This window comes from Alosa alosa, chromosome 1 (assembly GCF_017589495.1).
Source record: "Alosa alosa isolate M-15738 ecotype Scorff River chromosome 1, AALO_Geno_1.1, whole genome shotgun sequence".
Classification (NCBI taxonomy): Eukaryota; Metazoa; Chordata; class Actinopteri; order Clupeiformes; family Clupeidae; genus Alosa; species Alosa alosa.
In genome coordinates, this window is record NC_063189.1 from 17,304,773 (window position 1) to 17,331,150 (window position 26,378).

Sequence of the window (26,378 nt, forward strand, 5' to 3'; positions counted from 1 at the left end):
GAGAGAAAGAGAGAAAGATGTGCAGAGCTGATCCCGGTCCTCTCTGGTATACCCAATGGCCAGGCGTGGGGGAGTGGTCTCCCATCCCTCTTCCACACGCTCTTGCTTAAAGGGCCTGAGCCAGAGTACTGTAGTAGTCTGTACAACAGCACCCTGTGGCGATTTTCACTCAAAACCACACACACACTGGTGAGTCTGACAGGGACAGACACACACTCACACACACACACACACACACACACAGAGACACATACACACAAGCAGGGGCACTAGGACACGACACGGATATGCCAGTGAATGTTGTCCTGGATGGACCTGCCCCATGGGGCTTCAGACTAGTCGGGGGGAAGGACTTCAACCAGCCCTTGAGCATCTCCAGGGTGAGTATGTGTGCTTATTTGGCCTGGGGCTTAGACTAAATATACTGTATGCATCTCTATGAACCAGAACACTAACATTTGTAGAATTGTAGAATAGTTTGGTATTTTTATAGTGCCTTTATGCATGTATTGTGTGTGTGTGTGTGTGTGTGTGTGTGTGTGTGTGTGTGTGTGTGTGTGTGTGTGTGTGTGTGTGTGTGTGTGTGTGTACAGTGGGGACAGATCCTCTCTGTCCATATGTCCTGCATCAGTGGTACTGCTGGTGTAAATGTGTGGAGCATTAGTGGGCTTGGTGCTGGGGCTGCACTGTCACTGCAGCAGCCTGTTGGCCACACTAGACAGCAGGCAGCTAAACCCTCCATTTACTTCAACTCTTAACATGTGTGGTGTGTTTGTGTAGAGGAGAACCTGTGGTCTGTGTGTGTGTGTGTGTGTGTGTGTGTGTGTGTGTGTGTGTGTGCGTATGTGTGTGTCAGAGACAAAGAGAGAGAAAGATGATGGTAGACAGGTTGACAAAGAGGTGTATGATGGTATGTTTTCTCTGGTTTAGGGTGTTTGCAGGGCCGCTGTGAGGACATGTCTGGTGTAACTTTGCCACCATGTAGCCTGACCCACCAAGTGGTCAACACACCTGTGTGTCCAGGCTATAAAGCTGCCCAGCTTAGAACAGAAATAGAAGACTGTGTCATACACTAAGGCACACACACAGAAAGACAGACACACACACACACACACACACACATTCAGAGAAATGCGTGACAATACACAGCTCAAACAAAGCCAAGCAGGCATCCCTAACAGCTGAAATAACAGCCCCTTTTTTAGGTCTGGCTTCAGCCCTCTTGCAAAGACGTTTCACCCAGAATTCCTTCCGACATCCCATCAAGGGCTTCGTTTACTCATTGCACTTCATCACAAACGTGTCAAGCTGCGCAGCCTCAAAAGCCATAATGAAACCCAGCAAGCGCCGCCACTGGGGAACGCGGCGATGGCTTTTGCGCATCTGCACTTTGTTTCACTCTCTTCTCATTTCTCTCATTAACGATCTGTGAAAGAATGGCATCCAGAGTGAGGCAAATTCAGAGGCTTTGTGAGGGACTATATTTAGGCTTGGGGATGAGGTGAAGAGGAGGGGGTCGCTGACCATTTTCTAAAAGCGTCAGCAGTGCGTCATCCAAATGAGCCTCCCAACTGCAATACAGAAACGCTCACACCTGTCTCCCCTCTCCTCCAAACGAGCTGTTGAGGGAGGAGTACGATGAAAGGATGTAGAGGGATGGGGAGGGGAAATGGGGTGAGAAAAAGAGAGAGAGAGACAGAGAGAGAGAGAGAGAGAGAGAGAGAGAGAGGTGCTAGGTCTTTCCACTAGCACACAAATCTGTGGTCTGGCGTAATCACATTTAGCGCATAAAAGAGCCGAGCTGTGTTGGCTGTGGTGTGTGACTCAGAGCGTCTTATGAGGCCGCAGTGTCTTACGAGGCCGCAGCGTCCACAGGACACACATCTATCACTCTCTCTCTCTCTCTCTCCTCTCCTTCCTCCTATTTTAATAACCCCGGCACAAAGCACTCATTGATTATCCAACGGCTCCGACTCCAACTCTGTATAGACTTACAGCTTGGCCGTCCTGTGCCGAGTCTTTTAATAAGATTTAGCCCTTTTTCGGTGCATTCCTACAGTTCACTCAGCGTTACCCTAAGCTCTCATTCACTTCTATTCACACTGCTGCACCACTACGGCCATGTTTGGTCAGCATAGAGGCCTACAGCTCCCCCTCCTCCTCTTCTGTTGTTCAATTGGAAATGTAAACAGAGCACTATTAATGTCCTCAGGGGACAAGGCACTGCTCTGACGCAAGGGAGTCGAGTAAATGATATTCACTTACTGAGCATAGTTGGTGAACTAAAACAATGGGGGTAATGGGAGGCTTATATAAGAGAGAGATACGAGGGCCACAGTGCTGGTTCTACTCAGGAGCGATCAGGCCAGACAGCCAGGCTGATTGCAGACATACTGTACACTCCTGGGGAGGAGGACCGGGAGTTCCTCAGCGAGGCTTGATCTGACCCGACAACAAGAGACAGGAGCGCTGCACTGCAAACGCCCACGGCTGCCTCGGCCGCAATGCGTAAATCTCTGCTTCTTCCACGATCCGTCTTCCCACTGGTCCCATATCCCCTCCCCTCAGCTTATTTATAGCCGCGTGACCTTCGAGAGGTCTCCCTAGCGTGAGGCTCAGCGTATAGCTGCAGTTCAGACTCCGGTCTCTGGCAGGAGAAGACGGGGTAGGATGACCCCACACACATTCTGGGGGATGACCAGAAGACAGGGTGGGTTTGGGCCTGGTCCCAGACATCAGGTGTCCATAACACAGTGCAGCCAGGGTCCATGATGTTGCTATATCTGCCCCCACTGTGGCTCAGATTTGTGATTCCTGTGGGTGAGGGTGGATCAGGGATGTGGATCTGAAGCTCAAGCTGGGGTGATCATGCAATGCAGAGACACTTGTGACTGTGCACTGCGAGGTTTCTGCACATCATCACTCCACAAGATCTATTTACTCTGTGTGAGAGAGAGAGAGAGAGAGAGAGAGAGAGAGAGAGAGGGAGAAAGAAGAAAGAGGGGGTGCAGAAATAGAGAGAGAGAGAGAGAGAGAGAGAGAGAGAGGCAGGGAGACTGGGGAAGCTGGAGAAGAGATATTGATGTGCTTATGTGTGTGAACGGAGGAAGAGACTGACACTAAAAGAAACAGTTTACATGAACAAACATACCATTGAGGAAAAGGATTTCAAAAGACACACACACACACACACACACACACCTACACACACAAGGTTCAGGAACAAGCCTGTGCTATCACACAGCACAAAAACAGATGGAGCATCCAAAGGAAAAAGGGATGGCTCCCCCCAGACAGAGAATGATGTTTATTTAAAAGAAAGATGACTTTTTCAGGCTTCTTGACCCTTCTTCTCTGTTTTCCTCTCCTCTCCTCTCCTTTCATCTATTCATTTCTACTCTCATCCTTCTTCTCCCTCCTGCCCTCATCTGTCTCATATAGAGTTCATTTTCCTCCACTGTACGTTGGAACCATACAATTCACTGCATATAGGTACAGAGGAGAGGAGCAGATCAGGGATGCCTGTCGAAAATATGACTTTATCAAGAGCTGATCAGAAGATGCTTACAGTTGCAACACAATGCTGGGGAAACCAACGTCCAAGTGATGTGTCCATGCCATACAAGCACCCTTTAAAATATGCAACTCAGTTTAAACCAATTAGGTTTGAATAAGGAACAGAGCTACAGTGTGCTCCTGTTTGTGAGTGAGAGAGTGTGAGTGGCACAAAGAGAGAGAGAGAGAGGGGGGGACAGAGGGGAAGAAAAATTACATGTCTCCCTCATGATGTCAGTTGTCAGTGGAGCTCATGCTGAAGCCTGATACTGTTTGCTATGAAGAGATTGGCTTTGTCTGCATGCAGCTACAGAATGTAGTGTTGAACAAATCAAACTAATCCAAGACCAGACACATTACTAAAATTCATTCTATTCTTAGATGTTATCTTACATGTTATTTACAATAAACTCTTTCTGTCTCCTTTATCTCCAACACTCTTCACTTCTCCCCCACTTTTATCCATCTTTGCCTGTGTAATCAGATTAACCCTGGCAGTAAGGCGGCCAGGGCCAATCTGTGTCCTGGTGACGTCATCATAGCGATTGGAGGCATGCCTGCTGAGAACCTGATGCACTGTGAGGCCCAGAACAGAATCAAGGACTGTGGCCATCAGCTGTGTCTCACTATAGAGAGGTGAGATGTACGCACACACACACACACACACACACACACACAGACGCACCACAGATACACAGAGAGAGAGGGAGGGAGAGAGAGAGAGGGAGGGAGGGAGAGAGAGAGAGAGGGAGGGAGAGAGAGAGAGGGAGGAGAGAGAGAGAGAGGGAGGGAGAGAGAGAGAGAGATGCAAAGCTTTTTACTTTTCTTCCCCAAATGATTTGGCCTTCCTGAACAGTGATGTTAACTGCTGAAGCATTCACATCCAGGTCTGATAGATATCGGAGATTCCCACTGCTCCTATGAGTGTGATGGCTGGAAAACCTACAAATCATTCTACTGAGACGGTCTCTAATGTCAAGAGTTTAAATCTGGGGTTGCAGACAGCCCATTTTGCATTGTGCTAGTGATCTGTAGATCCCCTGTCAGTGCAAAGAGCTTCTTTTTGTCCCTCCCTCTATCACTGTCCTCATCTCATCTCTCTTTCTCTCTCCTGTCTCTGCCGGTCTGGTTCTTTTCACCTCTTCCTTCCCCATTCTGTCTCTATTTTTCTTCATCGGTCTATCTCTCTTCATCTCTCCGTATCAGCCTCTCTCTTTCCATCTCCCACTCATCTCAGTTTAATCCCCAACACACACACACACACACACACACATTCCTTTTCTTTGATTCATGCCTCTGCGGCAGTGCTGAGCACAGGCATGCTGAGCTGGAGGTGCAGGTAAAGGCTACTGCTGCTGCTATCAGCTCTCACTCACAACATATAGGCCCATCTATGTGGGGTTCTTCGGCTAGAACCTCTAAGCCCATCTGTATGGGGTTCTTCAGCTAGAACCTCTAAGCCCATCTATGTGGGGTTTTTCAGCTAGAACCTCTAAGCCCATCTGTGTGGGGTTCTTCAGCTAGAACCTCTAAGTCCATCTATGTGGGGTTCTTTAGCTAGAACCTCTAAGCCTATCTGTGTGGGGTTCTTCAGATAGAACCTCTAAGCCCATCTGAGGGGTTCTTCAGCTAGAACCTCTAAGCCCATCTGTGTAGGGTTCTCTGAGCTTGATCAACACTCAACCCTGGTCAGGACAATTCGTTTTCTGTGCTCTGTAGGTCTGAGAGCAGACTGTGGTCTCCAAACGTATCGGAGGGTGGGAAAGTCAACCCTTTTAAAATCAACTTAGAAGCAGAGCCACAGGTATGATATTGTGTTTGTGTGTGTGTGTGTGTGTGTGTGTGTGTGTGTGTGTGTGTGTGTGTGTGTGTGTGTGTGTGTGTGTGCATGTAGGCATGTGTGGACATTTATATCAGCCAAGTCCACCTTTTTAGTGTCTTCAGATCAATTACAACTAATAAAACAGACTTCAATACCTACTTCCAGGAGTATCGACCAATAGGAACAGGCCATAACCGTCAGGCCCAGCCCTTTGTGGCTGCAGCGAACATTGATGACAAGCGTCAGCTGGTGAGCGCCTCCTATAACACCCCCATTGGACTCTACTCTTCAGGAAACATCCAGGATGCCATGCACGGACAGATGAGGGGCCTCGTCCAGGACAAACCTGTGAGGTGAGCAGTCATATGGGCAGCACAGGTCTCCGTCCACTGGACATATCTCATGCATGCACTGTGGTTCTTTGGCTATGCCATATCCAAGTGAATATCCTGCCAGGTCGGCACAGATCTGCTGCTTGTTTTTGCAATGGGCCTGACCCTCTGATGGTATGAGGGGAATGCCAACAACTGGCCTAAGGCTTTCACTCGTCCTCACTCCTCTCATTCCCATCAGCATTTGACCAGCCTGAAGTCCCCTCTCCAAACCCACAGAGGGATTTAATGGCCAGTAAAGAAGAGTTGATATGTATATAACTCTGTATCCTTACCTAACGTCCCTCATTGATTATGTTAATTAGGTCCATTTGTAATGAGTTGTAATGAGTCCTTCTCACTATTACATTTCTTCACTTCTTTTTGATTTGTTTGGGTTCTCCGAAATCCTTTCTTAATCACAATCACCTGGCTGTCCCCTAAACAGACCAAGACAGAGGGTGTCAATAGTACTTCTGTGGTGGTCCTTCCTTCTCCTCACTCCTCTTTCTCATTTCTCATTTTTGAATCCATCTGCATCTGTGATGACTGTCTCTCAGTTCCCCCATCAGGCTTTTATGAGGATCCCTTACTGTCAGATCAGCCAGTTCACTCTAGATCTCACACATCTGCTATACAGTCCCAGCAACTTTCTGTCAAAAACAATTCAGTTTGGTTCTATTGTGACTTTTATTTTGGCCACTTCACTATTCCTTTTCTTGCCATGTCATCCATCACTACCATCTACGATGAGGTATACAAAATCAGGGTAAGCAACTATTGCTGCTAAAGTGTTCCAACACCACAGGACAGGCCCCCCCACGTACTACATCTCAACAGTAGCAGAGCCTCAACCCCTAATCGGGGTCTTGTGAAAGAGTGGTGGGGATCTTTGAAGAACAGCTCAGGTGTGCCCGAGGTCTACCACACACACACACAAACACACACACACACACACACACACACACACACACACACACACACACAATTGTGATCGCGACAGCTTTCAAAACCGTCATATGTCTCCCATTAGAACAGCAGATATATGTGGTGTCAGTGTGCAGATTACCCAAGCTCACAGGAATGTGCCTCTCTCTCCATCTCCCTTTATCTCCCATGTTCTGTCTCTCTCTCTCTCTGCCTCCTTTTTCTCACTTCTCATTTCAGCATGCAGGCTGAACTTAGCTAGGGAAGGGAGAAAGATGGGTCAATCGCACTTCTTCAATGGTTTGCCAAATTAGGTTTTTGCTTGATTATTATTGTTACGGCTTGTTGCAACAAATACTCTTTGTTGTTTGATTTTGGATAATTGCTTTGGGATATTTACTCTTGTCTCATGTTTGTCAAAAGGACGAGAATTAAAAACTCCTCAAATGGTCTCTTTAAATCAGTAGCCCTGTCTCAATACTTTCATCTTTCTCTGTGTCTAATATTCACATACAGTATTGTTCTCCTCAATGAGACACAAGACACAAGAAAATGTGAAGTGGGAAGTTCATACTTATGTTCATTTAGCAGTGAGATAACTCACTGGAATTAACTCACCATTCACAAATGGTGCAGATACAAGAATGGCCCCACTCTTTCAACACATTCGTTTTAAGAGTGCACTTTTGTCAATATAGTAGTCTAAAATTGGCTTTGGAAAGGTTATTTTTTAGTGGTCTAAACGTGTTCGTTCTTGCGGACATCCTGTTCCCGCTGTATCTGCCCCCAGCCCCAGAACCCTGACCTCCATAGAAGAGTCGGATGTGTACCGCATGCTACAGAAGGACCAGGAGGACGAGCTGCATGAGCCCCGCCAGTCTGGCTCCTTCAAGGCCCTGCAGGACTACGTCAACAGCGATGGTGAGAAACACACACACCAACAAACACCAACACACATTCCTCATTACTCATTAATATGCTTACCTGTGTTTGTATGACAAAATATAAAATGTCGTGCAGTACAGTGCAATGCAGATTTGTTTTTCAGTATAGCATGCCTGATACACTCTTAATAAGTTTTTGAGGTTAATATCTAAATGTTGGGCATGCAGCCTCGTAATGGGTTTGTAGATTAGATCTACTTAGTTTAGCCTCTGTACTGTAAAATATTTTGAGCATGACTGACGAGATGTATGTCTAGGTACTCGACCACTGGTGACAAGGACCGTGAGGGCTCCCACCTCTAAACCTGCCGCTCCGACTGGGAACCTGCAGAAACTGCCTGTGTGCGACAAGTGTGGCAACGGGATAGTGTGAGTGGCACGGAACATCTCATCTCACCTCTCTTCTTGTCATTGTGTCAAGATACAGTCTGTTAACACTGATAACACTGAATACTGTTAACACTGATTTTCTGTTGATCATTCAGTATATCTTTTACATACCACAAACAGTAGTAATCCATATTTTGCCCTTTTTTAGTTTGTCAAACAATGGATTAAACCAGTTTTGTGATCAAGATTATATAGTGTATTTCATTTACAGGGATATGAATTCTGAAATTGTCAAAATTCAGTCCGGAATAATTCATCTCTCTTTCTATCGTTCTATCCCCGTTCGTTGCCAATCTATCTTGCTGATTCTCTCTCTCTATTTCTCTCTCTCTCTCTCTCTCTCTCTCTCTTAGGGGGACGGTGGTGAAGGCAAGAGACAAGTTCCGTCATCCTGGCTGTTTTGTGTGCTCCGACTGTGACATGAACCTGAAGCAGAAAGGCTATTTCTTCGTGGAGGGTCAGCTTTACTGCGAGATCCACGCCCGTGCCCGAACAAGACCTCCAGAGGGTCACGATCTCATCACAGCTTACACTTAAGCATAGGACACACACACATACACATACTCATACACTTACTGCACACTAAGGTGTGATCCACGACACACACTTCCACACTCTGGAAATTAGGTAGATTAGGTAGGAAAATTGTTAAATGAGTGAGTGCTTTGATCATATTCAAAATATTCAAAAAGACCTCAAAATAGCAAAACTGTTAGAATTCAAGTCAATGGAAGGGTGTCGTCGGCACTCTCGAATGCTGCAGTCTCACACATAGCCCCTTCACCTGTCCACTCCACTTCATATAGGACCTAAATACACATGAGATTTGTTTGAATGTTAATGCCACTTTACTGCTCTCAAAACATGTTCATGTGCCATCGTATATCGGACCTGAATATTTTTGGTTTATTTTGAACATTTATTTGTTTGTATGCCGTGTTTTGCACATGTTTTGTGGAATGGATATTTTTCTTCATTTGGATTTATTGTTGATTAAAGTTTTATTCTGTGTTGCTCTCACTCTGTTGTTTGTTGGCCTTGTTACATCCCCTCGACTGTACCTTAAATGCAGTAATCCAGTTAAAGTTTTGAAAAGGCAAATCAATTCCACATTGATCAAATATTTCACAGCGACAGTAACTCTCCTCTTCCCTGTAATTTAAACAAATCACTCAGATGTGATTTGTTGTCTCCTCACATAACTCTACTCTCATAACAATGCCATGAATTGATTCCATCCATTGCTGTAAAGATGTCTTTGGCCTGTGTAGACAGAAGTGTTCGGGCACATGGCAGTTAGAGGTTGTGGTGTAAATCCATCACCTCCCCTGAGCTCAGCTGTCCTCTCTGTCTCATCTCACTGGGAGGGTGACACACGCGATCCCATCCCGCGTGTGATGCCAGGCCCTGTGGCCACAAATCAAATTCAGACATCACTGTATGGAAATGATAATCCAGCCTGGAGTTAGAACGTCAAAGGCTTTATTCAAAGACTGATGCCGTCTGTTTAATTAGAAAAATGCTCTATTATATTAGTTGATTGATTGGAGGATATCAAAGCAAACTGAATGGAGTTATAAGCAGAGGCAACCTTCATACAGTACTCTCTGTTTTCTTTCTGGTAAAGCTTAGGGTTCACACAAGCAAACAGCATTCTTGTGACATCTCTGATGGCTTGAACATCTGGAATCAGTTGTTTTATACCAAAAAATAATTCAAACAGCTATGTAAGCCAATGAACCTGTGTTTTTAATATAAAGTGTTGGTGTACGCCCCACCATACATCTAGTTCCATGTGGTGGAAGACTCCCAAGGGACCTCTGAAATGTGAATTTGATGTGCTGAGTGAGACATCCGCCTTTCTGTCCTACAGGAGGCATGAGGCTGGAGGTGTTTGTGTGGTGAGGTAAGGGATATTGATATGCAGCAGTGTCCTTTCTGTAGGCAGGTGTCAGGCCTCGTAAAACTGGCCCGGGGTCTGATTAGCAACCAGAGGGGCTTTAACACCCACAGGGCTGTGGCTCAATGAAATGGATAATGTTACACCGTTTTGGGGATGGAGACGAGCGTGGGGGTGTGGGGGTTGTCTGCTGTTGGGAGTTTGAGTTTTCAGCACGACTGTTTTGTCGGCTGTGGGCTTTGTCTCCCATGTCTCAAGCTAGTGCAATCTCTCTCTCTCTCTCTCTCTCTCTCTCTCTCTCTCTCTCTCTCTCTTTCTTCATTATTCCTATTCCTAACCCACCATTCCTGTTGCTTTGCTTTTGGTCTTTGTTGTACAATACTGTTATCAGATGTGTATGGTGAAAACCACCAGTTTCACATTATTTGGCAAGACACCATGGTATCTTGCAAAGGGTATGGGAGTCAGTAGGCTACACAGTGTGAACTATACACTGGCAAACAGCCCAGATCAGTGCATTTACCCCTGGGTCAACTATGGATCTAGTTTAGTGCTGTAAGCAAAGTTGAGCTACGTCACTCAGCTTATCTGAATGCATTTTCCCACAACCCCTTAGCACTAAGGAAGTTCACCAGATTGAATGGGTTGATTTGAGCTTAGAGTTTTATTGTGGGTTTTTGGTAGGCCTGTCTATTAATAAAGTCTTTGACCATGTGGTAGTCTAAATGGCATGCTCTGTAAACCCCAGAGAAACTGTGGGAATGGCTGTTAGCCTATTCTATAAAATTCTATGTAAAATTATGTTAGCCCTATTGTAATGTCTTGTTATGTTTGAATTGAAAATCAGACTTATTTGATTATTTATGTTCTTTCTCAGGTGGTAGGAAAATGTGCACAAGCAACAGGGATGACCACAGCCTTGAGAGGATTGTCAAGCAAAATCGATTCAAGAACTTGGGGGAATTTCACAAGGAGTGGACTGTCTGAGACTGGAGTCCCAGCATCAAGAGGCCTTGCATCAACAGCCACTACGTGTCCAGGAAATAAGCTGGGACTTATTCCTAATGTCAAACCAGGGATGTAGTGGAGTTTAAACGCAAGTAAACACAGTTTATCCACCTTTGAAATTTCAGAAATAGAGTTTAGGCTACCCATCTCTTATTAGAGTTTATCCACCTCTCAAAAGAGTTTATTCACCAATTGCAACTTTTGACATTTAAAGTATCACAAAACTAATCAACACCCTAGGAATATTTTAATACCATTGGCATTGTTATAAATATTGGACAAGAACCATACCATCATCAAACATGTTCTGAATGCCTTTTTAAAAATCCGATACCACATGGCGCAGTCCACCTTACCATGATCACAGAATTCATAGTTTATCCACCTCTTATTATGACCGCCGCCATGTGGGGGCGGTCATATAGGTTTTAGTCAGATTTTTTTTTTTTTTTTTTTTTTTTTTTTTTTTTTGCCCAAATTTCCGTCAATGATTCCCGGGACACTGAAAGACCGGGGTAATTTAAACTTGGTGGACATGTAACCCCACATGGATAGCATGGAACCATCATTTTTCGTTTTGATCTGTAGCCCCTCCGGCTGAATTGGACCCCGAAAGGAGGGTAGGGCAGACACAGTTTTCTGTGAATATCTCGAAAACCGTAGGGTTTAGGAGGACCATTTTTTTGTATGTTGATCTCAAGGGGCCATGTCAACCCATTCCATAACCACTCATTTCATGTATAGCGCCACCTAGTTAAACACAAAAAGTAAAAATGAGGTGGTGTAATTGAAGGTATCTGTGACCTAACATAGTCAAAACTGCACAAAATTGGACGTGTAGGATCATTATGACACCCTATGTATGCACGCCAAGTTTTGTGGAATTCCGTTCATGGGGGGCCACACAATAAATTAATTTATGTTACTATACACCAACTGGCCTGTAGGTGGCCGGAGACAGTTTTCTGTGAATATCTCGAGAACCGTAGGGCCTAGGGAGGTCCACCTTTTTTTTGTATGTTGGTCTTAAGGGGCATGTCAACCCATCCCATTACCACTTATTTCATGTATAGCGCCACCTAGTTAAAAATTAAAAGCAAAAAATGAGGTGTTTTCATCTCAATATCTCTGGCTGACAAGGTCAAAACTGCACGAAATTAAAAGAGTAGGATCATTATGACACCCTCTGAATGCATGCCAAGTTTTGTGTACTTTCGTTCATGGGGGCCTTACAATAAAATAATTTATGTGTACATTTAGTGGCGATACACCAACAAAGGATTCGGGACACTGAAAGACCGGGGTACACAAAACTTGGTGAGCATGTACCCCACATGGATAGCATGGAACCGTCATTTTTCGTTTTCATCTGCAGCCCCCGCTGGACTGGACCCCGAAAGGAGGGTAGGGCAGACACAGTTCTCTGTGAATCTTTTATGGTATGTTGGTCTCAAGGGCCCACATCAACCTGGCTCATAATCACTCATTTGTGATTTGCCCCCGCAAAAAAAAATGAAAATCAGTAGGATTAAAAGAAAGCCAAAATAAATATTCATCATCATCATCATGGCTGCATTTTCAGTATTGGCTAGAAGTAGTCGTTTGTCCACTAGATGGGCGATCGTTGCAGTGAGGCGTAATTTTGTTGGAAGTTAAAAGTGGGTTGGAAAAACAATGGACGCTTCATACAAGGACTGTAATTTACCGCTTGGCGAACATCTAATAAGGATAGGACTATGTTCACATGAAGTGTAATTCCCATTTCTTCTTGAAGCCGAAATAAATCTAAGGATGTTTTCGGACATGCTTGGTTTTACTGCGGAATACGTTAATCTTGTAATATCAATAAGGACCTAGGTATTGTTACCGTTAAGCGTTGGTTGAGTGATGGAGGCATTTGACTGATTGCATTTGTAGAAAACTATAAATGCGGTTATACCAAGCAAATTGATAGCAGCACTGTTTGTATCTTTCGACTGTCATTTATTGCACGTGCTACAAAATCATTCTGTGCAATGGAAGATTTACCAACGTTACGGTCTGATACAGTTTTGCCTATACATCGTGAGACTGAGGCGCCTGTTTATTTTGTTTTAAGTGCGTGCAGGGTGTGAGAGGGGAATCGATGTGCTTTGATTACAGCTTGGTAGTTGTAGTCTGTGAAATTAAAAAGCACGCGTGTGTGTGAAGTATCCAAACAATGACACCTTCATTTCATTATGGCTGCTTTAGCAAAACACCTTAAGCTACTGTGTAGTGGGTCCCATTTAGAAGTGGCTACTTCATTCGCTTTCCTTGACTCATGGAGCTGCGTGAATGTTATTACAACTTTTCGCCCACGATATGACAGTTTAAGTCCGGCTTGATACTGTAAGGCATTAAGCCATTGGTTTCCAAAGGAGATTTTTTTATTTGTGTCGCCAGCATAGCCTATTGACAATTTATGTTGTCAATAGGCCTACCTTATAATCCTACCTGTAGCTTAGGGAAGCTAACAACTTTCTATTAGGATCTAGTTTGTTAGTTACCGTTTTGTCATAACTCCCTGATGCATTTTTGCATTTAGAATAGCCAGAGCGTGTATATCTCAATCGGAAAATTAAACAATATCGGGTGCCTATGGACTAGGCTGGGTGAACCCAGCCTGATCTGCCCGCTATTTATTTTTTGATTTCTTAAAAGATTGAGCTTAGTCTGATGAAAGCCAGACTAGCCATGGACCTCAGTTAAACAATACAAGGGAACATGAATCAGCCTATATTTGCACTAACAATAACGGACAAAAGCTTTTTCAACTTTGGCCCGTTAAAATGTGTATGAACAGTCTAGCTTAACGCATTTCATCAAGGCCCATTTGGACATGTCAGTTATTTGCACCACTGGTTAGATGTAAAACAGCATTTCGTTTCAGACTAGGCTACTGTTACTTAATTTGTGCATTAACAATAACGTTTCAGACTACTGTTACTTAATTTGTGCATTGACAATAAAGTATTACATGAACTAAAGATGACTAAAATCTTATGTAGAAGAAGAAACATTCACAAAAAATCCATCCATCCAAAAATGACCTTTGTTTTTGATAGCTGTTGAAAACGGCATGGAACTGACAGAGATGTTTTTGTTTATAAATACATAAAAATAAATAAATAAATAACATTATGCTGATACCTTTTGCTTTTCCCAAATACAATGTAGCCTACAGGTGTAAGTGACCTTTCATCAATCCAGTTGCAATGGATGAACTGTGATGAACTGCCCTACTTGTGATTGTTTAGAGATTTTAAAGGTTTTATAACAATTCTACATCTTCTTTGGCTATTCTACAATCTATTCACCTTTTCAGCACCAGTAGGGTACTTTCTGTGCAGCCGCACACACACACTCAGGCATGCCAAACAAGCATACACAAAAGTTTCAAGAGTGGGGGATGGAGTAAAATATGGAGACAAATTGAAGTGTGATTTATTTTCGCGGAACGGATGTACAGGACTGAGCGGCGGTCATATTTTGTACCGCTATGCGGTACATCTAGTTTTTAGATGCACCTGTATGCCTCTACACGAAACCATTTAATGTACACTAAATTGTCCTAATGTGGGACACTGCCTAATGTGGGACACCTAAGCTCCAGGTGTGTGGCTCTTCCCCAAAATAATGAATATCAGTGAAAGTATGGGAAAGCCAAAAGCTGTGGGGCCTGTCATCAAAATTGGATGTGGATTTCATATCATCATATTGTAGCCTAATATAGCCTACTACAGAAGTCAGACGAGCAAAAAATGTCCTACATTAGGGAAATCTACCCTTTGTAATTTCCAGGTAGGTAGCCTAGTTCTTTGGCCATGGATCAACACTTCACCTGGTAGCAGGCCTGTGTTATCAGCAAAGATTCTAGAGCGCTACGCTAGAGCTCCGCTCTAGAATCTTTGATCAGGGTAATTCTATTGCTATGGAAACCTCGAGTTATTTGAAGGTAGGTATCCCCTAGTTCCTCTTCATGTTTTTTATTGGCGTTAATAAGCCAGTAAAAACGCCCCTGTGGTGTTGTGCAAGACATGTTTTGCTACGTATTTCAACTAAAATCATACAATTGTATAAACTGGGCAGTTTGTGATCGCATACGCTGACGGAGATCTACAGTTTTGATATTAACATACTATCGTACAGCTAGCGTTAGCTAATGTTATGACGTGCATGTTATGATAACTTAGCCATATTAGTTGACCTAACATGCTCTGACCTAACGTAACCCTGCTAGCTAACTTCAATTATTGATGCTAAAGGTAAAGTAACTGTTACTAAAATCAAGATTTTGCCTTTGTGACTAGGAGGACAAAACACCTTTGTCAAATATGTATTGACTATTAAGAATAAGATGTTTCTTAACGTAAGGACTGTCGAGGGAGAAGATATTAATGCCTACTGTGAAACAAGAACTTTGAACATGACTTTGTTAAGATTTCTCATTCTTATGCAAAACATAATGCATCATTTGCATATGGGGAATTATATTTACCTTATGAATTTGTTACAGGATTATAGGAACTGGTGCACAAATGCAGATTTTCCAACAGTAGACCTACCTGAGATGCAGCATGAACAGTGCACATGTTGCAGTCTTGTGCTCGAAGTTCACACCTGAACGAGTTAATATGGACAGTAGTTACCAGTCTTCTATGGACAGAGAAAGGGAGATTCCACAGAAACTCACTTCATCACCTAGCAAAACATCCACACAGGCTTGGTCCACTGGAGCATATCCCCGTGCCAGAGAAAACAGTGCAGGTGATAGTAATAAGACAACTAACACCAGTGCCCAGCGGATAGAGGAGCTAGAGAAGTTAATAAGCAGGTTAAACAATGCCATGCTGACACTTGAGGAAGACAATTTGAAATTGCATAAGAGGTTACGAGTGGGCAAACCTGAAATGAGTACCCAGGAGGGAACACCAGATGATCACAGTTCAAATAGCAGTTTCAGAGACAAGGGGGTATTTTCCTCGGAGAAAACAGATAGAGATTCAAATGCACCTGTGTTACAAGAAGACACATACTCTCAGTTGACAATAGAGAATAACAGCTTGAAGAAAAAGCTTAAAGAAGCAGAGAAGAGTTGCAAACAGTGTGCCCGCGACCTTCAGAGGCTCCTGCAGAAGTACGAAGATCTCAGAGCCCAGAATCAAATCCTTGAGCAGTACAACAAGCAGCTAGCCACTGACAAAAAAACTCTTCAAGAGAAACTGGACAGTCAGAGAAGCGAGAAGGTCCAAGATGAGAAGTTGGAGATGTCACGGGCCAGTGAGAGAGCTGGCACCAGGATGGGTGGCCAGGCAGGGGGTTGCCGCAGGCTCTCTTTCAGGGATGAGAAGTTCGCCACAACTGCCAGCTTCTCCGTGAGCAGTCACGCCACAGGCCAGCGTGAGGAGCCAGAGGCTGTGCCTGAGGCCGTAGCCCGCCTGACGGAGGAGAACCGGCTGCTGAAGGAGGAGTTGAGGCAGAGCACCGAGAGGGGCACCCACGCAGAGGAGAGCGCCCAGAGGCTGCGGGAGGAGCAGGCCATCATGGAGAGCTGCCTTTGGACAGTGCAGCAGGAGAAAGACCTGCTCCAGCAGGAGGTCAGAGCTCTGCACCAGGACTACATCAACCTCAGTGACAGCATCACACTCCAGCTCAGGGAACGAGCGCAGGGAGATGACAGAGCCCCAGAAGCTCGTGGATCTGGTAGTCCTGCTCTTAACCATGCCCCATCTGCTTTTACGCAGAGTAACAACAATAGCACTGAGCTAAAAGAGAATGGTCTCAGAGCTCGCAGGTCCACTGGCTCGGTAACAGAAAAAGCCCCTTCAATGACACAGTGCACTAGTAGTGACAGCATCACCCTCCAGTCTGGTGCGCGTAGGTCTACTGGCTCTACACCTGACAAGGCCCCTGATGACCGCAAGAGAACCAGCAGAGAGGAAATGAAACTATCCACCAAGGGGAACCCAATGCAGACCGTCAAACAAGACCATATAGGTGGGGCGTGGGTGGAAATTTAGACAAAAAGTAGAGTCCGAAATTATCAGCCATTTTTAGCCACTGAGAGCAATGGTTGTTCATCACTGTAAAATAGAGCTTAAGTAGTTTATAGTTGTCACATTCACTGTGAGGCTAAAATAATAATAACCACATAGATAGGGCATCCTTGGCCTACTGGTTAGCGCTTCGGCCTTGTAATCGGAGGGTTGCCGGTTCGAACCCCGACCAGTAGGCACGGCCCTTGAGCAAGGCACCTAACCCCTCACTGCTCCCTGAGCGTCGCTGTTGTTGCAGGCAGCTCACTGCGCCGGGATTAGTGTGTGCTTCACCTCACTGTGTGTTCACTGTGTGCTGAGCGTGTTTCACTAATTCATGGATTGGGATAAATGCAGAGACCAAATTTCCCTCAGGGGATCAAAAGAGTATAGTATATATACTAGGCATGGGCCAAATGATTCTATTCCGGGAATCAGTTCTTTCAGTTCCCTTCACCTTCACAAATCGTTCGTTTGATTCGTTCTTTCAGTTCTTTCAGTTCCTTAAGTCAAAATATGCTTTAGAGCATTGTCTTGGTTGTCTTAAGTTAAATATCCTTTAAAACACCGTCTCATATGGTGTGTTACATCATTTATGTAAATATCAAGCTTAATATTAAGCACATAAGTGCCTTTTTTCATAAATATACTAAATGGAATTCAGTAAGAATCATATGGCGTTTTTCCAATTTCTAGTGCTGGCAGGCAGGCACGTAAGTAAAGCCAGGCCTATCATTTGTTTACCCATAGCAACGTGATTGCTACCTGCTGTAGTACTCTCATTCACGTTTTAGATTCAATCGCGATATCCAGTCGAGGGAGATGAAGCTCTGTTCGTTTGTATCTTTTATTATGTGACCATATTATTGTATGTTAAAAAGAACCAGTTCTCTTGTTTTGGGAATCAGTTCTCGTCGTTCACCTTCGGGATTCGTTCTTTCTGACCGAATCAGTCGCGAACTGCCCATGCCTAATATATACTTATACTTTCTATATAGATTCAAGGTGCAGTCAGTGATTTCTGTTGTGGCAAAAAATGGAATGCCTGTTATGCATAGATGTTACATGCATAGCATAACATAGTTGAGAATATTCCTGTTATACATTTTCTATGCATGTTTTGGGGTGCCTTGAAGAAAATGTATTAGCCTACTTCATGTGCAAGGGTTTCTTAATGTTGCTTGAGTGTGTGATGTATACTTTCTCACACACACAGATAAAGACACAGTCGAAAGGATTAGGATCCGATTTGAGGAAGAAGAGTTGAAGAGAGCCCAGAGACTCAAACGCCAATAATTGCAGTTGCATTGCGAGGCCTGTTTCTTCTTGTTTATTTTGTGTCAAGTGTCAAGCCATCTCCCCCTTACCCCTGCCCTGTCCTACAGGAATTTAGAATAGGCAGGGGAAGAGATTTTTTAGTAAAACAGTACACAAAAAAATCGTGTAATTCAGGATGATTTTAAACATGAAATCATTTGTCCTTTCATTTGTGTGTGTGTGTGTGTGTGTGTGTGTGTGTGTGTTATTCTTAGGCTATTAAAATGAAATTAGTTTCTGATTCTACACCACAGATAAGTCTCTGCAGTGGCGGTATATTACCATTTGTAATTGTAAAGACTCTTACATTTCCTGAGCAATAAGACTTCATATAACACCAGACAATAAAGAGTAGCTCAACAAGACGACATGTGTGCTTCTTTATTTCTCTCTCTTCACTGGCAGCCCTTGAGGAAAAGTGGGCGGAGACTTGAAGGCAAAGCCACGTTGATTTCCGGCTGTCAAATATGGCGGCCTCCTGATGTTTACAGTCAGAGCTATGAGTCTTAGTCGGTGTCTGACATTTTAGACATTAATGATTGATAGTAACACTTAATAGTTTAGGTTTTTGCTCATATCATGGTGCGTATATTGCCGTAGATTACATGAGCTGAGTTCGTAATTATATAGCATAAAGGATAATCAGATAGCATGCATCTGTTTTTCAGTAGATCACGTTAGCCTGCATCTTTATGCTACATTACATTGATAACCCGAGGGAAATCTGTAGGCTAATATACGTGCAGCATTGATTTCTCTTTTCTTTCGTCCAGGCTCCGTCTGACACCACTGTCATCTTCCGTGTCTGCGGATCACTGGAGTTTTCGTGTTGGTTGGAGAACTCTAACGGTAAACCACAATATTGACCAGCTGTTTGATGTTTTACATCTCGGTGTTCGATATATCACGCAATACTACACATGATTTAATCACAACGACTCCCATCTATTTCCTGTAGTCTTACAATCACAGAAATCGGTGTCAACGGCTTTCAATGACTTGCGTGCCAAAGTGAGAGAGGAGTCATTAGTTTTCCATGTGTGCAACAGTCCATTATTTATTTGGCCAAATCAAGACTGCCAAGCCACTGCAGGAAATGTTACAGCCAATACGCCATGTGGAGAACTCCAGAAACATATTGAGTGAGTATCACAGTCACGCTATTTGTGAGGTTAGCCTAGGCTATACCTAATCCAGTTTGCAGAGCGTATATGTTTACCTTTCATCTTTTTTCATCACAGAGTGGAGGACTGGAATGGAGGGGGTAAGAAGAAAAGGAAAGACAAGAAAAATGTGTTGGTGAGCTTTCATAGATAGCGCCATGTAATGGATGTTGGTGAAACTGATGCGTTTAAGGAGGGTTAAGCAGCATCATATGGTCTTTTCTTATCCTCTCATATTCCTTTATTTCTGACAACCCACAGACAGTCATTAATTTAACTTTGATGGCGGAGGTGACAGTACCAGGAGAAGAGAACTGTCCGGCTCCTTACCTTTCCACAGACAAGAAGCGCCACTCTTTGAGTATGATCCTCCCCATGGACTGTGTGATTTCCACAGCTGCTGATGAGAGTCTTGTGATGTGAGTCCTCTTTTGCATCTGTCTACATACTCTCTCTGTCTACTCTATAAACATCTAATATTTCTGGTCGGATATGAGAATAGCTTATACACAGGTTTACAGTAAAGAGATGGCAACATCTATCCTGTCGTCTTCCCCCTGCAGTGTTTGTGAACGTCTCATTGGGGCATTGTGTTGTCAGCTGTCTGACATGAAGGAAGTTGTCACACAGCACATGAAGGGGACGGCCATTCCTGTTCCTCAGCCGTTGCACTTCATGTTACCTGAACCTAACGGACTGGTCAGCGTGGTCCATCCTGCTAATATTCCTGACAGCCAACTGGAGTCATATAGAAAGGCAAGGCATATTTTTTCTTTTAGTCTTAAAAGTATCACAAAATGAGATTTTGGATAACTGACAGCAATGGTAGCAGCAGCTATGTGGTTTGCTCTCGATATGATGATTGCTCAACAACACACATACCATTTGAAAGTCTGTTAACTGCATGTGTATTGAATTTATCTGCATTCTTGCTATTATTTTGAAAAAACATTTCTCTAAAATATAAATAGTTAATGTCATGAGTTTAGCTTGATATTCATATTGGCAATTAACTGTCACTATCTAGTAGTGATATGACATTTTAAGCTACAATTACAATACACTGCACTACTACAATATGTAATATTATACTTCCTTGTCAAATTTTGTTGTGAGGTAGGTGAAATGGAAGAGAGATTTTTTTTTTTAATGCATCTATTTATATTTAGGAGCTACACAAAAAATACAACCTGCCAGAAGACAGACCATACTTCAGACGGGCAAATGCTTTTCAGTTTCCTGACCAGCCTTACAAAGATGGCTACCTCCGCAATCCTCATGAACACCTCAATCACCCAAACTTAGAGGGGGCTAATGTAAGTTAACTTCATTAGACATCAGCATAATTAGAAGGCTTAATGTAAAAGTATTTGTTATATGTTTATTATATGTCTGTGTTGGGAATGAGCAGACTGTCACATATGACGCCAGCATAAATGTTGCAATAGATGTCGCTTAGCCGCTTGTTTTTATCTCTAGCTTTTAACCTAGACATTTTTCCTCTGTCTTACATGTACACATTTAAGAGTGCTTTATTGGCCATGGCAAAAATCTACTATCTGAGTAGTCATCACATACACTACCTACTGTAGATGCATAGAAGCAAAGGGAGAAAAGAAACAAACATCCACATGTCACTTCCTCCTTCAGCTCTATCTGGTGCAGGGTGTGTACAGCTACCACCACTACATGCAAGACCGTGTGGATGATAACGGCTGGGGCTGCGCCTATCGCTCGCTGCAGACCATCTGCTCGTGGTTCCAGCAGCAGGGTTATGTGGAGCGGGCAGTGCCCACCCACAAGGAGATCCAGCAGGTATGTGCACACTTGAATTTCCCCTTGGGGATCAATAAAGTATCTATCTACTGTATCTACATGGCCGATAGGTACGGGTCCTCGGGTTCAGAGATACTGACATAAGGATGATGGCATTCCTGCTCATAGATATGATCATACAATAGATCATACAGAAAATACATGCACAGAACAGTGTTGCGTGGGTTTGGTCACAAGCGGCCCGCGGTCGCCCGATATTTTAATTAACCCGACCGCAACTCGGACCGCGAATATTAATTAGGACAAAATTATACCCGACCCGCGATCCGACCCGCGATCCGACCCGCTTATTTACAAAATGTGTGCTTTTGGTTATAGCCTGCATACAGTGTGACAGTAGGCCATTTCTGTAAAACAAACTAATTTATTTGCTAAACTTTATGCAGTACCTAGAACTACACGCAGTAGGCATGCAGGACATATGTTTGCGCAGGACAGAGAATGAGAAAAAAGAGCGCGTAAGCACGCACACAACCACCAAGGATTAGAACACTAGGATAAGATTTGAAGGCTATGGACATACATTTTCTTTCGAAAACAGAAATGGTGAGACAAGGTAGGCAAGAGAGATACATTGCTGGTCAAAACGTTAGCGTAAGAACTGTAATGCTGAATGAAGCACAAAGCTTTACTAAAGCACATGCACTGTTTAAAGTCACAAACACAACGAACTAAGGTAACTTTTATACATGCGCGAACCTATACCGGTAGATATGGCTGTGTAGTCTGTGCCATAACATTTATTCCTGTAGGCTGCGTTTTGGCTGTCATACTTAAATGGCTTCGCAAGAAGTATGCCTACATAGACCATATACCATAGTACAAGAAACTTGTACTACTGTCATCTTCTTTAAGAATTTTTCCCAATATTTCCCATAGCCTATCGCTTTTCCTGAAGGGGTGTCTTTATTATTTTAACTCACGTCTTCAGCTTCTTTACTGTTGACTTTACTGTATTGATGCTAGCTAGCCTTCTCGTGATATTTTAAGGCCTATTTGTAGAAAATATATATTTAATTAATTTTAACTGACCCGCCCGCAAATGACCCGAATATCATTAAAATATTTTGTTTATGACTCATAACCGCGGGTGACCGCAGTCATCCGCGGGCGACCGCTTAATTTCGGGCAGACCGCGCAACACTGGCACAGACGTCTTACAGGTGCCCTCTCACCAGTGTAACTGTGCTGATTACAGGTGCCCTCTCACCAGTGTAACTGTGCATATTAGTTGTAGCTACTCCTTACACACACTCGCACACCTGGACACACACACAGCAAATGTCCCCAGTTTGCTTGTGTTGTGTTGACAGGGTTTTTGAATACATTTGAGAAGGGAGATATGTTGGGTTACCTTCCAGATATAACCATTGGGTTACCTTCCAGATATAACCATTTTGTTTATATATATATATAACATACACACATAGTATTTTCTTACTGTTGTATGGGATGTCTGTGAAGTTAAACCAGGTTTACTCTGTGCCTGGTAGGCACTTGTTGATGTGGGAGACAAGCCTGCTGCCTTTGTGGGCTCACGTCAGTGGATTGGCTCAATTGAGGTGCAAGCTGTGCTGGATCAGCTGCTGAAAGTCACATCCAAAATCATGTTTGTCAGGTAAATATAGTTTCACTGCATTTGAGCGTAGAAATGAATGCTGTCAGACATTAGTGTCTTTCACTTCATCAGTGAAATGTCTTCAGTCAGGTCAGTTTGTTCTTGTTTTTCAAGCCAAGGCTCTGAGCTAGCCACAAAAGGACGAGAGCTAGCAAACCATTTTGAGACTGAAGGAACCCCAGTTATGATTGGTGAGTGGCCAATTGAGATGAATGGCATTACACATGCCACAGACAACAGAAATTGTTCTTTTTCACTTATTAGAGAACTTATTTACATTAACTGCATGTTGCTGTTGTCACTCCAACAGGAGGTGGCGTACTAGCACACACTATCCTTGGTGTTGCGTGGAGCGAGAGCTCGGGGGAGATCCGATACCTCATCCTGGACCCTCACTATACTGGCGGGGAGGACCTTCAGACCATCATTGAGAAGGTAGGATTGAGATAGACATCAGCCAGGCTAAATGGTCAGATGTGATGCCTCTTGAAAATGATTAACAAATGAGAGCAAGAGAGGATTGTAAGTTGACTGAAACTTAAGCTCTGTAATAAAAGCTGATAAAACTCTGAGTGGGAGTTTCCCTTGAAAGGTAACAGTCGAACATTTGACTTTCAGGGCCCTATCATGACATTCTAAAGCGCATCGTCACTCATAAAAAGCTTATTCAAATTTAGTAGGATGTCCAGTCCACATTGGGAGGGGTTTCGTTATCAAACGTCGAGCGCATGGCGCAACAAGGTGTTCCTAGGTTTTTTTAATCAGTCATATGGGTGTGTTTGGGGCGTAAAATCATTTAAACCAATGAGAATGACATCTGTCATTCCCTTTAACGGCGCAAAGCGCGATATGTCAAATAAATGCATCGGTATTTTGGCATTCAACGGCGCATTTGAAGGAGGCTGCTTGCGAGACCGTATGGAATAGTAATTCCACTAAACCATGCTTCACTAAAACCTAGCATAGCCTTCACGCATTTGCAATCGTCTATTATTTGAACTCATTGGCAAAGTGAAACTAACTTCACCAAGATGTCAGTCAACGACAAGACAGTTATATGCAGTTACTTTCACTATTGACTGACAATGGATTACCATCGAAAACATAGGTTGAAAAAAGCAACACTTACCCAAATATTGCTCAAATGACTGAACAAAACAACATTTATCCTGCAGAGGAGTTGCTTATATCTCGTGACAGTGCGTCTTCAGCTGTGCTCCATACGTGTCTCTCCCCTAATCACTTCCGTCATCATTACCAATTTGCAAATAATGGTGAATAACTATCATGAGATATACAGTATTTTGTAATATCCTTATTCTAATTATGTTTCCCATTGTAATCTTGCAATTTGTAATGTTTTGCATGGACGTGCGTTGGTGTGCGTTCATGAATGATAGAAGGATGGTGCGTGCACCTGCCAATATGACTGTTGACAATGCGCTCTTAAAATAATATAAACAACTCGCCATAGACTTCTGACCAGGTGTACAATAGCGATTTTTAGACAATGCGCCAGGCCCCTCCCTAGGTTGTTAATTCCCACACCCCTGGGCGCATTGTTTAAAAAATAAACATGCAAAATACCGAATTAAACTTTGCGCAGGTGGAAAACGAGTTTTACCGCCAGTGTGCAAAATACAGCCCTCACTCTTCCTTTTCCTCCTACCCTTTAAGACCGGAAGCCACTACATCTGGGTGTGACTGATATGACTGTAATTGAGCTGAAAACGAGTATGAAAATGATTTATGAAGTTGATTGAATATAAAATACCTTTTGAAAGCAAAGCTCATCGGATAGCCTGGGCTGCGTTGCACATGTATTTCTAGTTGAGGTGTCAGCTGAAGCTAAAAGTCAGGGATTTGCTGCCCAGTATCTGTTAGGTTTGGACATCTGTTAGGTAGTGGATAAGTTCAGAAGGACAATAAGAGAGTATCAGAGGGGTATTTTTTTCAAATCTCTGACCAGTGTTATTTTGCTTGGGAGGTCAAGCATTACTTTCTTACATCATTACATTTGTATGTTGTCAGACAGAGTTTTTATGTCATGACAAAATTAGAAGTATACACCCTATGTGCTGTACATGTGAGATTGGAAAGTTAATGATGGCATCAACAGTCAGCCATATGTTCTGTATCTCTGCTCTGAAACTTTTTACCCTGGAGTTCTCGCGAGAGCACAATGGAATTGTCTCTGCGGGACACTCTGGCAATGAGCAATGATGCATGTTACTTTTACCCCAACATTCCGGGGAACCAGCTAAACTAATGAAGACAGCGCTGCAACGTTGGAGGACAGTACACATTGGTCGTAGTGTTATCCGATTGCGTCGAAGTCCGAAATCATTCAGAGTAAACATGGTCTAGTGTTATCCAATTGTGTGCAGTGAGATTTTTAAATGCATGCTTGTTGCCGCCCCTCGAGTTGGGCTATTACATTGTTCTTCGCCAGACCCTTAATCTTTCTAGATTATCAGGGTCTGGATTTTCCAGGCTAGAAACTTCTACTAACCCCAGCTAAAAGACAAGAGACAGAGGTTGAGACTGACTTACATAATAGTGTGACACTGACTGCATAGCAGACTGTTATAGTAATTCATTCTGTTATAATCATGTCATTCATGCCCACTGCTATAGCAATTCCCTTTTGTGTCAGGAGAGGATTATCATAGTTTATAATCAGTTTCATATCCTAAATATATTTATATTTTACTTGTGTGTATGTGTGAAATATTTTAATATTATTAATTGCTGCTAAAACATCATGATATCCCTTTGGGGATGAATAAAGTAGTCTATCTCCACCAGTAAAGCATACACTATGTGTTGAGAAAGTGCTTGTTTTTACAGGGCTGGTGTGGATGGAAAGGGCCTGATTTTTGGGACCAGCAGGCATACTACAACCTTTGCCTTCCTCAAAGACCGAAGACCATATGAGTGTTAGTGTGACCGTATGAAAGAACTAGAGAGATGGATGGATAAATCTCTCTCTGTAGGGCCTGTGGTGAAGTATGTGTGTATTGTATGTGTTCACGCTTAACCCACCACATGGATCATCAACACAAAGAAATTGCGAAAGGAAGGCATATCATGAGGCTGGCTATTTTTAAAAACAGAGTCCTGTTTTATTTCACAATACTGTACAGATATTTTCAGCTTTCTCAATCCAGGACAGGTGGACGCTCTGGCCCCAGCTGTAAGCTGGCACTGCTACTGTCAGCGGACTGTAAAATGCCAACAGGCAGAAATGTTATTATAAAAAATGCCCATCCGTCTTCTCTGAGGAGTTGTTCCAGTCCCATTAAACTTACATTTCTACCTTATTCTTTACCTTGTCTTAGACTTTCACCTCACCGTTTTTTACTCCTTTCCACATAAAACCCCATCTCAGAACCAGACATATTCAGGGATGGATTACTGCACGGGCCTACCGGGCCCAGGCCCAGGGGCCCAAGGGGTCAGGGGGCCCTG

General features: G+C 43.4%; 3 protein-coding genes across 4 annotated transcripts; all 3 read left to right on the top strand.

The window, feature by feature from the left end:
* On the top strand, positions 1 to 9,029 carry pdlim3a (PDZ and LIM domain 3a). Its single transcript, XM_048240062.1, has 7 exons — positions 1 to 380; positions 4,040 to 4,191; positions 5,275 to 5,359; positions 5,543 to 5,730; positions 7,466 to 7,596; positions 7,877 to 7,988; positions 8,363 to 9,029. The coding sequence occupies exons 1-7, from the start codon at positions 288 to 290 to the stop codon at positions 8,544 to 8,546; spliced, it is 945 nt and encodes a 314-aa protein (XP_048096019.1). The 5' UTR covers positions 1 to 287; the 3' UTR covers positions 8,547 to 9,029.
* Positions 9,030 to 14,816: 5,787 nt separating this feature from the next.
* si:dkey-256e7.8 (coiled-coil domain-containing protein 110) lies at positions 14,817 to 18,629 on the top strand. 2 transcript variants are annotated; one of them, XM_048264755.1, is made up of 3 exons: positions 14,817 to 14,893; positions 15,455 to 16,935; positions 18,190 to 18,629. In XM_048264755.1, exons 2-3 carry the CDS (start codon positions 15,516 to 15,518, stop codon positions 18,267 to 18,269), a joined length of 1,500 nt encoding a protein of 499 aa, XP_048120712.1. In that variant the 5' UTR covers positions 14,817 to 14,893; positions 15,455 to 15,515; the 3' UTR covers positions 18,270 to 18,629. The 2 variants fall into 2 exon arrangements, with proteins under 2 accessions (XP_048120712.1, XP_048120701.1); XM_048264744.1 differs by lacking the exon at positions 14,817 to 14,893 and adding an exon at positions 14,915 to 15,203.
* Positions 18,630 to 18,740: 111 nt separating this feature from the next.
* ufsp2 (ufm1-specific peptidase 2) lies at positions 18,741 to 26,230 on the top strand. The gene is made up of 12 exons (XM_048264765.1): positions 18,741 to 18,872; positions 19,064 to 19,139; positions 19,249 to 19,432; positions 19,532 to 19,589; positions 19,715 to 19,872; positions 20,017 to 20,209; positions 20,623 to 20,769; positions 21,104 to 21,268; positions 22,783 to 22,907; positions 23,022 to 23,098; positions 23,218 to 23,342; positions 25,758 to 26,230. The coding sequence occupies exons 1-12, from the start codon at positions 18,870 to 18,872 to the stop codon at positions 25,842 to 25,844; spliced, it is 1,398 nt and encodes a 465-aa protein (XP_048120722.1). The 5' UTR covers positions 18,741 to 18,869; the 3' UTR covers positions 25,845 to 26,230.
* The last annotated feature ends 148 nt before the right edge of the window (positions 26,231 to 26,378 follow it).

What these genes read in the sequence shown, in the direction of transcription:
- pdlim3a (XM_048240062.1), top strand. Translation starts at nt 288, where the DNA reads ATGCCAGTGAATGTTGTCCTGGATGGACCTGCCCCATGGGGCTTCAGA. An exon ending in CTGTGTCTCACTATAGAGAG is followed by an intron (nt 4,192 to 5,274) that starts GTGAGATGTACG and finishes TGTGCTCTGTAG; the next exon opens with GTCTGAGAGCAGACTGTGGT. An exon ending in AAGTGTGGCAACGGGATAGT is followed by an intron (nt 7,989 to 8,362) that starts GTGAGTGGCACG and finishes TCTCTCTCTTAG; the next exon opens with GGGGACGGTGGTGAAGGCAA.
- si:dkey-256e7.8 (XM_048264755.1), top strand. Translation starts at nt 15,516, where the DNA reads ATGAACAGTGCACATGTTGCAGTCTTGTGCTCGAAGTTCACACCTGAA. An exon ending in CGTCAAACAAGACCATATAG is followed by an intron (nt 16,936 to 18,189) that starts GTGGGGCGTGGG and finishes TCACACACACAG; the next exon opens with ATAAAGACACAGTCGAAAGG.
- ufsp2 (XM_048264765.1), top strand. An exon ending in GCTGATGAGAGTCTTGTGAT is followed by an intron (nt 19,873 to 20,016) that starts GTGAGTCCTCTT and finishes TTCCCCCTGCAG; the next exon opens with TGTTTGTGAACGTCTCATTG. An exon ending in AACTGGAGTCATATAGAAAG is followed by an intron (nt 20,210 to 20,622) that starts GCAAGGCATATT and finishes ATTTATATTTAG; the next exon opens with GAGCTACACAAAAAATACAA.